Source organism: Panthera leo, chromosome A3 (assembly GCF_018350215.1).
Source record: "Panthera leo isolate Ple1 chromosome A3, P.leo_Ple1_pat1.1, whole genome shotgun sequence".
Taxonomy (NCBI): domain Eukaryota; kingdom Metazoa; phylum Chordata; class Mammalia; order Carnivora; family Felidae; genus Panthera; species Panthera leo.
Genome location: NC_056681.1, coordinates 118,560,608 through 118,571,831, shown reverse-complemented (window position 1 = coordinate 118,571,831; position 11,224 = coordinate 118,560,608). Strand labels below are relative to the sequence as shown.

The following is an 11,224-nucleotide window of genomic DNA, read 5'->3' as shown; positions in this document are numbered from 1 at the left end:
GACATGTGGTTGTCACATTCTCGTATGAATCTGCCTCCTCTTGTTTAAAAGCCACCTCAGGGGTGACAGGGCAAAACATAAAATGTCTGAGCAAAGTGATTTTTCTAGAGAAACGTGTTCTACTAACTCACCGTCTCCATTTTCAGAATAGAGCTTTCCTTTTTGGACCATTGGGCACTCAAAAATGAGCGCCACAAGCAAGCAGACAGCGGGAGAAGTTCCCGCCTCCCTTCATTTCTCCAAGTTCCCATTGGCTGATTCCTACCGTCGAACCGCCACAGCCCCGCGCTCTCCTCTTATCACCGCGCGCCGCTAGCCTTCCGTCCTGTGCCCTGATTGGTCCTCTCCGCAGTCGCTCTGCGCCAGGGGCGTTCCAGAGGCAGCCACTGAGAGTTGCTGAATTCGGGTTTTAAAAAACGCCGCCAGTGAATCAGTGGTGCGGGAACTTGTAACCGCGGAGGCGCCGGGAGCGGCCGAGCACGCACCCCGTTGGGGCACGCGGCCAGGACGCTCCCGGGCTTCTCCCGGACGCCAGCCTCTGTCCCCGGACCCCGAAGGCCGAGAAGGAGCCGCGGGGCAGCCACCCTCCGCGCCCGCCATGGGCCCGCGCCGCCGGAGCCGCAAACCCGAAGTCCCGAAGAGGCGCACCGCGAGCCCGACCCCCAGCCCCCCCCGGCGGGGCCCCTCCTTAGGTAACCGGCCGCGGCCCCTAGCCCTCGAGCAGCCGGGGTGAGGGGTGGGCACGGCCGCATCCGCGTGCCCATTTCACGGAGCAGAACACCGAGCTCGCGGGCGGAGTCCGGGGTTCGAGTCTCCGGCTGGCGCTCCTCTGCGGGCGGGCACAGCCGTGCGGCCGGCGAGCATCTGCTCGGACCGGCCCAGTGCAGGCCCAGCGAGGAACCGGGGAAAGCAGTTCCGGGGGGGAGAAAGGGCTAGCCCAGGCGGCCTGGCTCCTAATATTAATTCTTACTACTAGCATTTATGGAGTACTTACCACCAACTAGACCTTGTGTTCAACTCTTTACGTGAATTACCTCAACTTTATAGTGTGCCCATTTTACAGACGAGAAAACTGACGCGCGGGCAGGCCGGGTAACTTGAACAAGGTCACACACGGCTTGCTCCAGCAGACAGGAGTTTTAAAAAATAAGTGTTTGTGCTTTTTTAAATTGCAAAGTTCTTGTCCGCTTTTTGTGACCATTTCAAAGAACTATTGTACTTTTAGAAGGTGCCCTTCCAGGTATTGTATGTATTTTTGTTTTTTCTTCATTGAGGGCTGTGTTGGGCCTTAAGTAGAGTGCTCTCGCCTTGTTCTCTTCCTGAGATCATGGGCTGGGAAGGAAGGCTGGTCTGTGGTCCTGTTTCTGTACTGAGGTCTGGTGGGTGGCAGACCCACGGGGCGAGAGCTGTGCCTTTGTGGCAACAACTGCTTTACTTGTCTTCTGCCACATAGTTAAGAGCAGGGTGAAAAAAATATATTCTGGGTTATTTTCTTTCCTGAACGTTAATAACCTTTGCATCCAGGCAACTTGCTGACTTCTCTCGTTAGTTCTAACTAGCGTTCAGTTACTTCAACTGAAATGTTTAAGTAGGCTATTATGTTACCTGCAGGTAAGGACCTCTGAGTGTCCTTTTTCATTTTTACACGTTTTATTTCGTAGTGTATTGTACTAAGGAGGCCCTGAGATTAGTATTGAAATACGAGCAGCGTTTTGGCCATCCTTGTCCCGTTCCTGATTTTAACGGGGTGCTGTTAAGTGTGTTTGCTGTTGCTTTGTGATATGGAAGCATCCTGCTATGCCTGGTTTATCTCCACGCTTCCTGGCAGTCCCCCTGCACTTGTCTGGCAGTCCGGCTCTTCCATTCTCCCCAGTGACTATTCCACGCCTTTGTTTTTCTTCTTCAAATTCCTACAACTCTAGCCGCCCCCCGCCCCACTCACGCTCAGCTGATGATGACCTGGTCTCATGCTTGCCTCACTGAGGAAATAAGAAGCCTCCAGACTGCATTCCCTTGTCTTCTCACAGCAGAGAACCCACGTATCCCCTTCCTAGCAAAAACCACTCCTCCTACCTGGGCTTTTGGTCATATTTTTCTCTCTCCGTCCCTGGGCTTTCTCTTATCCTCTCCACCTGCATTTAGAATTACATTCTTACTCCCCACATTGGCATTCCACAAATGCTCTGTCTAAAGAAAAAGGGCAGGGGTGTTTCCTGCCCCTACCTTCCCTGCCTCTCGCATACTCCCCATTTTTCTCTACTGCCTTTCATAGCTACCTTTTTTAGAAATAGCCAGAGGTAAGAGTACACACACGTGTGTCTCCCCTCTTCCCAGGCACCCTTGAACCCATTCCAGTCTGACCCCCCACAACTACTTCCCTTCCTTCTAGTGCACTTGAAGTCCTCTTGTCAGGGTCACCAGCTACTTTAGTGTTGCTAAATCCAATAGACATGCCTGTGTCCTTTTCTTGCTCCGAGAAGCATTGGACACAGCGGGCCATTTTCTCCTGGAAACACTCTATCCCCTTGGCGTCCGTGACCCACACACCCTGCAGTTCCTGCTTGGTGTATTTTACTGTCTGTGTCACCTCTTTAACAACTTGATGTTGGACTTCCTTGCTGTCCGTTTCCTTTCTCCCCACCCCACACCCCCCCCCCCCCGCGCCCCAGCCCCCCATGTGGTCTCATCCCGTCCTGTGGCTCTGCATACCACCCCTACAGACGGCGCTCACATTTACGTGTCCAGCCCAGATCTCTCCTCTGACTCCACATCCCTGTGTCCAGCTGCCTTTCTGCCTGAGAGCTCGTGGTTACGTCTGGTGCAACCTGTCTGAAGCTGAACTTTTGATTACTCCCTTCCAACCTCTGCAGCCCTGGTTTTCCCCATTTCGGCAAGTGGCACAGGCACGTTCCCCACCCGCAGCTGTTCAAGCCAGAACCCTGGGAGACGTTCTTTTCTCTTGTCCCCGTATACAAGTAAGCTGCAGCAATTCTACCTCCAGATCACATCCTTGATCGCACCACTTGTCATCTCTGCTCCCACCAGCTAGTCCCAGCCACCAGCACCCTAACCTGACCGCGCTCCACTTCCACTCTTGTCTCTTTTCAGTTCTTTCCTTACACTGCAGGTGGACTCCTCTTTAAAATGTAAGGAGATCACCTCTCCGACTCCCTCAGCTCCCTGTTATTTAGGATCAAATCCCAACTCCTTATGTTGGCATTGCCAGACCCAACTGTTGAATTTTTTTTTTTTTTGAAAGTAGGCTCCACGAAGGCACCTGGGTGGCTCAGTCAGTTAAGCATCTGACTTCGGCTGGGGTCATGATCTCGCGGTTCATGGGTTTGAACCCCCGTTGGGCTCTGTGCTGACAGCTCAGAGCCTGGAGCCTGCTTCGGATTCTGTGTCTCCCTCTCCCTCTGCCCCTCCCCTGCTCATGCTCTGTCTCTCTCTGTCTCTCAACAATAAATAAATGTTTAAAAAAAAAAAAAAAAAAGTAGGCTCCACACCCAATAAGGGGCTCAAATTCACAACCATGAGATCGAGATGCTCTACAGACGGAGCCAACCAGGTGCCCCGCAACTACTGAATATTTAATCCCAGTTCTTTCCCGTGATCTTTAACCGCTTAAAGATCATGGGATCTTTCCCATGATCATTTTCATAACCGCTTGTTCTGGGACATAGATTACATGCCTTCTCTAACCCCTCTGAGGTTATTACATATATGGCTCTCAAAGTCTTTTTTCTCTATTCACTCAGACTCCTCCAGCATTGGTTATTTGCTGAGCTCGGTTCCTTCCGCGGTGTTGTCCTTCTTGCACGGGTGATACCTAGTTGTGCTAATCTTTCCATTCTCTGCGACTGCTGCGCCGGTCTGTTAAAGGCTGCCTCCAGATGACCGTGGATTGTGGACCAGTGGTCGGGAGAGGCAGATGCCAGCAGCTTGACTCCTGAAGTTGAGGCCTCCCTCTTTCTCCTAAATGTCCCCAGTCCCCTGGACACTGCCCCTGTTTCTCTGACCCACATTCCCCACCACCAGAGATACAGTCTCCAGGGCCAGCTGTGTGGCCCAGGCGTCTCTGGATTGTCTCACTGGCCCCATCTGCTCATGCAGCTCTTCTAACACTTTGTAATTAGTTCACTATGAAATCCCTTCCGCAGAACTACTTGGTTTGCTTCTCTCTCCTTGACTGGACCCTGAATAACATTTCTTTTTTTTTTTTTTTTTTTTTTAATGTTTACTTATTTTTTGAGAGACAGAGACTGAGCACGAGGTGGGGAGGGGCAGAGAGAGAAGGAGACACAGAATGGGAAGCAGGCTCCAGGCTCCGCCCTGTCAGCACAGAGCCAGACGTGGGGCTCGAACGAGCTGCGAGATCATGACCTGAGCCGAAGTCGGACACTCAACCCACTTGAGCCACCCAGATGCCCCTTGAATAACATTTCTGAAACAATTTTATCCTTCAAAATGTTCATTTTCATGTTTTTTTCTTTCTTTTTTTATTCTTTGTTCAGCTTATGAGAGGTTCATTCATTTTTGTTGGTCCTTGTTTTTATTGACCTAGCAACAGTATTGTTTTTTGTTTTATTTTCTTTTTCATTAATTTATTTTATTATCTTGAATATTTGGTTGTCTTCTTTTGGTTTATTTTAATAATTCTGTTGTTAACACTTGAGTTGAACACTTAGCTGTCTTTTAACATCCTTGTTTTCTAATAGAGAATCAATCTGGAGACTGTACATTTTCTTCTAGTACTATTTAGCTGCATCTCATAAGTTTTGAGATGTAGACTTTTGATTCATTTCTAAATAGTCTAATTTCAGGGGCGCCTGGGTGGCTCAGTCCGTTGAGCATCTGACTTCGGCTCAGGTCATGACCTCATGGTTCCTGAGTTCGAGCCCCGCGTCGGGCTCTGTGCTGACAGCTAGGAGCTCGAAGCCTGGAGCCTGCTTCGGAATCTGTGTCTCCCTCTCTCTCTGCCCCTCCCCTGCTCACGCTCTGTCTCTCTGTCTCTCTCTCTGTCGAAAATAAATAAACATTAAAATAAATAAATAAATAGTCTAATTTCAATTAAGTTTCCTTGAGTTAGAAGATTTTTTTTTTCTTGGGTTTTTAATTTCAGATCAGAGAGTTTGGCTTTTTGACCTCTACTTTGGGGAATATTTTAAGATCTTTTTTCTTTTTTGTTGTGGCTGGAACCAGGCCAAAGGCTCTGGCTCCATTAGCCCAGTGACCCAGCCCTGGCACTGAGTTATGCCAAATCTGAGGTCCCTTCTTGGCCACACATAAGCTCTAGCTAATTGTCTTCACCTCTCCGCCTCAGGATAACCGAGACAGAGAGTTGTGCTAGATAACCTCTCCAGTTCCTTCCAGCTCTAAAAATAGACCTGAACACAAAATCACTGAGTTTCCAACCTAGATGGCAAAGGTAGAGGAGATGCCCAAAGTACCAGGGGGCTCAGAGGAGGGAGGTAACCTATCATTTTGGAAGGGACTGGGAATCAGGAGAGGCTTCACGAAAAGAGTTGGCGTTTCAGAGAATACCCTCAAAGGATCACGCGTTCATTGAACAAATTATTTGTTTGGCATCTGACTGCTATTTCTAGTTGCTGAAGATAATGGCAGGAAATAATGGACCGGAACGCCTGCTTCTGTGGAGCGTATTACAGACTAGTGATCTGACAGTTTGCCTATCTCAGGCAGGCTGCGAGGCCCCACCTACTGACCACTACACTCTATGACCGAACTTTTTTGCTCAGGCGCTTCCTCCCGTCAGCGTGGTCCCCGGAGAAGTCGGGTTCTGAAGGAGATCCGAAAGCTTCAGAAAAGCACAGACCTGTTGTTAAGGAAGAGCCCCTTTGGCCGCCTGGTGAGCTCCACCAACCCCCGTGCTGCCTTCTTTCTTTAAATCCCCCAGGTATTGGGGACCTCATCATCTCTTGTCTGAATGGCTAGGGGTCCTCCCCTCCAACCTGGCAGAGGACTCTTCACCTTTTGAAAGTATGAATCCGCCAAGGGCTCCTTATGGTTCTTCATGGAATCAATTTCTAACCCTACCACCTCTGAAACCGTGTTCTTGGATTATATAAATAGGAGCCCTCTCATCCATCCCCGCTTTGATCCCTCTTCCTGCCCGGGGAGATTGCCTCCCCCTCTCCCCACCACCGATAGGAGACATACCCGTTCCTAAGCTCCCAGGAGTTGACACCGGCTACTGCTTAGGTTCTAAGATTAAGGGGCAGGAAGGTGTAATAGAAGTGAAGATTCATGGAAACTCATGGAGAGAGTCCGTCTTCGCTTGAATCTCTCTTCTTTAACTCTTCACTCCTCCCCACACTCCCCTTCTCCCTTGCCCCCCCCCCAACCATCCCCACTCCTTCACAGGCAAGAGAGATATGTGTTAAATTCACTCGTGGTGTGGACTTCTACTGGCAAGCCCAGGCCCTGTTGGCCCTACAAGAGGTAAGAAGGGGGGCCGAGGTACAGCTGGGTGACGATGGGAGAAAGGCACTCTGGAAATCCACGGGGCTGCCCGAGGAATGTCACGCGCTGACTGTTGCCTCCTGAGAGAGAGCATCACGGAACGCCTGGGTTTGGAGGCCGGATCCTCATTTGCTGGTAGCAGGATTCCCAGGCAGGGTTCCCCCTCGTTCTGTGACGGTCTTTCACACAGTCCCGCGAGCCCTCGGAGACAAGGTGCAGCAGGGCTCCAAGAGAACAACAGCACATGCCCCCTCCCTCCCATGTGGCAGTCTTTGGACTTGTCTTTCTGCCCCCAGGCTGCAGAAGCATTTCTGGTTCATCTCTTTGAGGACGCCTATCTTCTCTCCTTACATGCCGGCCGCGTTACTCTCTTCCCGAAGGATGTGCAGCTGGCCAGGAGGATCCGAGGCATTCAGGAAGGGCTTGGCTGAGCTCCCGCCACCTGTCTCTGTAAGCCTTTCCTGCTTGCCGGAGAGAGCGCTCTCTGGGGAGGAAGCACCCAGCGTCTCGTCGCCGGGATGGGAGTTGCTCTGAAGGAGTTTCCATCCTTGGTCCCTTGCTGTCTCACCTTCGCTTTGTTCTCTAGGAAAGGTTCGACTTGGTTTTAGCTTGAGCGCTTGGGATTCTATGGCCCATGCGCTTTTGTACAACGTTGAATAAAGATCTTTATCTATTTAGTAATCACCAGGCGACATGAATCTGTCAGAGTTCAGCCTCTATCTCACAAGGACCAGATGACTCGTTTTGATTAAGAAGAGGTTTTCTTAACTTTTGAAAATGTCTTGTTTGGTGTCAAATGTGATGCCTGAATTTCAGGGATGATACCAGGGACTCTGTCCGGAGCCAAGAACCGATCCACGAAGTGCGAGGAGATGCCTGGACTTGTTGCTTTTGTAACTGGTTGTTTTAAGAAGGAGAAGGCTACGTGGCTTTCCTCTGTAACAGAGGTGATCTGTGAGAAAATCAACATCATTCCAAAGGACTCAGAGTTCTTTTTAGCTAATGAGACTCCAAGGTTCACTTCGGTTTGCAGATTATTCACATGACTGCTGAATGATTTTGAAGACCTCAGATTTTCTGGGTTATGGGAAAAAAAGGATATTTCCTTATGGTTTTAGATCTTCCTGCACCGTTTAAATTTTTTGCCCGATGTATATTTACTTTTCTTTAAAACATAAGGGAAAAAAATAAAAGCCAACCGCTTCCATCGGTTGCAGGAAGAGCCGGGCACGCCTAGCGCTTACGTCCCTGTCCCTCGGTTACTGTCATCATTAGCGGCGGCGGCCAGCTCTCGTGTGAGCTTCACCTGTCCACAAGTGTGTAGCTTTTTAAAAACCCAATTCAGGTTAAAATAGGAAATCTTTAAGTTCTGACGTTCTGGTTCCTTTTAGCAAATTCCTATCGAAGGCATTCAGAAATTCTAGCTTGCAGGTTTTATTTTATCCTTCTTTGTGAATCATAGAAGACGTGTCTTCATTTTTATACTTTAGAATTTGTCGTTCCAGGATTGTAAAGCGCCTTTTCAAAGTTTTTACAAGTGTTTTTTATAACTACTTTGCGGAGAGAGAATAAAAATTAGACTAATTCTTTAATGGCAAAAATGTAAAGCAAAGTTTCAGTTACAGCGTATAGAGATACTACGTGTCGTATGTGTGAATGTTCAGTTCTTCATTTGTACGCTGTTTTGCAAGTAGCCACTCTTTAAACAAGAGAATTGAGGGGTGTGTTTTTGTCTCCCGTGGAGTAGAGTATGTATGAGCAGATAAAAACGTTGCCCTTCCGTTGTCATAACTGAAAGCAGTGTAAGAAGTTTGCAGAGAAATGGAAAGCGCCACCAGTAGGCTTTTAAGATTTTGCGTGTGACGGAAATGATTAGCGAGGGTGGACTTCTGACATGGATATGCCTGGCAACCAAATTCCAAGACTAGCTGAAGGGAAGGACCAAGTTCTATCATTGAATAAACTTTAGCCCTTTGGAAAAACTTCTTCCTGTTCAACATCAATTCCTATTTATGCAGACATCTGAATAACGCTTATCTGTCAATGAATATATTTAAAATGCTTGTCAGAGTATTATTAATTAGAAGACTGTCTCCTCTCTTAAATTGTACTAAGCAGGGTTGCCTGGCTGGCTCAGTCAGCAACGCATGCAACTCTTGACTTTGGGGTTTGTGAGTTCAAGCCCAGGTCAGGCATGGAACCGTCTTTCCAAAAAAAAAAAAATTTATTTTAATAAATAAATAAAATGTACTACCCAGGACACACATGCAACACTGGTCACACGCCAGGCAGGACCCACCAAGTAGTATTTACTGGGTAACACCAGAATAAGTAATTTAAATCATGATAATGTTATATAATAATGTTACAGTTTACTATAAACAGTACTTAACATTGTTGGAGTTCTGCGTTTGTTTTTCTGGGTGATTCCATCACCATCTTTAACCTTTCCGTTCGATTTTATTTCTGCTTTCACATTTTTAATGTCTAAGTACTCTTAGTTTTGTAAATATTTCTTTATTGTAGCATCCCAATCGGTGTTCACTCAAAAAACAAAACAAAACAAAAAAACCCAGAAACCAACCTGGATATTTCCAACAAAGAAGAACTTAGTGGAAAGGACTGGTTAAATAATACCAGGAGGGCTGGAAGAGCAGCCGGGAAGAGAGGATACTACCCAAAGATCAGGAAGCTGCTGGCATCCACAGCCCCCACCGCAGGTGCTCTGCCGGAAGCACCCCCACCAGCGCCGTGTAAGCCGCACCTGCTGCTTACTGACCAGGAACTCGGGGAGCCCCTGCTCAATCCGGTGCTGCTGGAGCCACCACTGACCCCAAGGATGCCCTTCTCCTCTGCTGCTTCTGCCACAGGCCCTGCCAAACCGCAGAAGAAAATCCTACCCTTTTTCCTCCCACCTTCCAGCCCCCACCAGCATCTTCCACTGGCAACCAGAAGCAGCTGCAGGAGAGCCTGGGAATACAACTGGCCGCCTCCTAACCCCTCTGTGGTTCAGAGAACTCAAAAGGGCAAGAAGGGAGCTTGGAGCCTACAGAGACCTCATCTGCACAACGTCCCAGTCTGGTTTTGTGGGTGTGATGCCCACGTTCAAGATGCAATATTTTTGTTACTGGTTTTTGTTTTCCACATGGTCTCTGATTCTTTCAAAGTTGATTTTTTTTTTCCCTCCTCTTTGTTCTCGTCTCTCGCGCGAGGTTTTCCTTTAATGTTTAACAACCCTTGCAATGAAGAATGGCACACGAGGAAGCTACAGGGGAGTCTGAGTGTGCAGACAGACTGGCCCGGCAGCCGTGCGGCAGGGGGGCAGTCGGCCGGGCCCTTTTTGAGCAGCCCTGTTCTCTCAGGCTCACCAGCGGCCCCCGGGAGCGTCCTCCAGCCTGCGGGGAGGAGGCAGGCCTAGCTGGGTCTAGCTGCTGGCTGCAAGAGGTGAGGAAATCCATATTTAAAATCCGCTCTGCATACACTTCCTTATTCTCCCTGGCCTTGCCTCCCATTCCCCTGGGGTCCAGAGACCCTCATTTCTTTCTTCTCTTGAGAATGAGTCTCCAGGCTGGTGTTGGGATGGGGGGAGAGAGTCACCCAGTGACAGTGCTAGGAGAGGAACACCAAGGGAGCTGCCTCCTGAACAGCGCAACCAGTCCTCTCTGCTAGCCCACCCCGTGCACACCCCGACGCAGAGGGACCCGGTGCCCCCGGTTGTCGAGCCTTAAGAAGATTCTGCTGTGTGGGTTTTGATGGTCCTGACTTTCCCCACTGCTGGCTTGGGGATCCCGCTCTCGTGGGCTTGTGGGGGCAATTTCTGTTGTCCATCTGCCTTCTGGCTTTTAGGATTGTGTTAGTTTTCCTCTCTCCTCATCTCCCCATTCCCTTGAGTTCATGTTGAGGTTCTGACTGTAGAGAATTGTAGGTCAACACCTATTTTCTCTCTTCGCATGAGAAGGCCGATTCCGCTGTTTTCTGGGTTCTGTTTCTGCTGTTGAGAAGTCAGCCGTCAGTCCGACAGTTGCCCCTTTGAAGCCGGTGTTATTTTTCTGACTTATCTCTCCTTAAAAGATTTCTGTGCTTTTGGTATTCTGCAATGTCATTATGACCTGTCTTCTGTGTGGACTTCCTTTTATTTATCTAGCTTGGCATTCATTGGGCTTCCTGGATAGGGAATGATGTCTTTTCATCAATTTTGGAAAATTCTCAACCGTTACTCTTCAAATAATGCCTCTCTCACCATTCTCTTCACTTTCTGGGTCACAGGTTTTCTGCCTGCCAGACTTTAACACCACATCCTCCAAGTTTCCTTCCCGCCTCTGCGTTTCGTCCTTTTGTCTATCAGTGCTGCACACCTCATTGTTCCTTCTGCCCTAACTTGGAATTAATTGATTTCCTTTCAGTTATGTCTAATCTACTTTTAAAGCTGACCGATATCTTAATTTCAGTTACTGTATTTTTCTGTTCTAGAATTTCTATTTGGTTGTTTTTAAAATTGTGATGTCACATTGTATTTTATTTTTAAGTAGTCTCTACACCCAACATGGGGCTCAAACTCCAACCCCGAGGTCAAGAATCACATGCCCTACCAGCTGAGCCAGCCAGGCTGTCATGTCACTTTTCATAATGGTTCCCGGTTCCCTGCTGAAAATGTCGAGCTTGGTTTTTATATCTTTTAGCATAGTAAGCACAGTGCCTTGCAGACTGTGTCTGATAACGGGTCCCTGTGGATCTGTTTCTG

At 48.6% G+C, this 11,224-nt stretch overlaps 1 protein-coding gene across 2 annotated transcripts; it reads left to right on the top strand.

Annotated features, from left to right (window-relative positions):
* Window positions 1-393: 393 nt before the first annotated feature.
* On the top strand, window positions 394-8,810 carry CENPA (centromere protein A). Of its 2 annotated transcripts, XM_042933468.1 has the most exons (4): window positions 398-692; window positions 5,760-5,869; window positions 6,385-6,462; window positions 6,780-8,810. In XM_042933468.1, the coding sequence occupies exons 1-4, from the start codon at window positions 599-601 to the stop codon at window positions 6,912-6,914; spliced, it is 417 nt and encodes a 138-aa protein (XP_042789402.1). In that variant the 5' UTR covers window positions 398-598; the 3' UTR covers window positions 6,915-8,810. The 2 variants fall into 2 exon arrangements, with proteins under 2 accessions (XP_042789403.1, XP_042789402.1); XM_042933469.1 differs by lacking the exon at window positions 6,385-6,462 and having other exon boundaries at window positions 394-692.
* The last annotated feature ends 2,414 nt before the right edge of the window (window positions 8,811-11,224 follow it).

What these genes read in the sequence shown, in the direction of transcription:
- CENPA (XM_042933468.1), top strand. Translation starts at nt 599, where the DNA reads ATGGGCCCGCGCCGCCGGAGCCGCAAACCCGAAGTCCCGAAGAGGCGC. An exon ending in CCGGCGGGGCCCCTCCTTAG is followed by an intron (nt 693 to 5,759) that starts GTAACCGGCCGC and finishes TTTTTTGCTCAG; the next exon opens with GCGCTTCCTCCCGTCAGCGT. An exon ending in AGAGCCCCTTTGGCCGCCTG is followed by an intron (nt 5,870 to 6,384) that starts GTGAGCTCCACC and finishes ACTCCTTCACAG; the next exon opens with GCAAGAGAGATATGTGTTAA.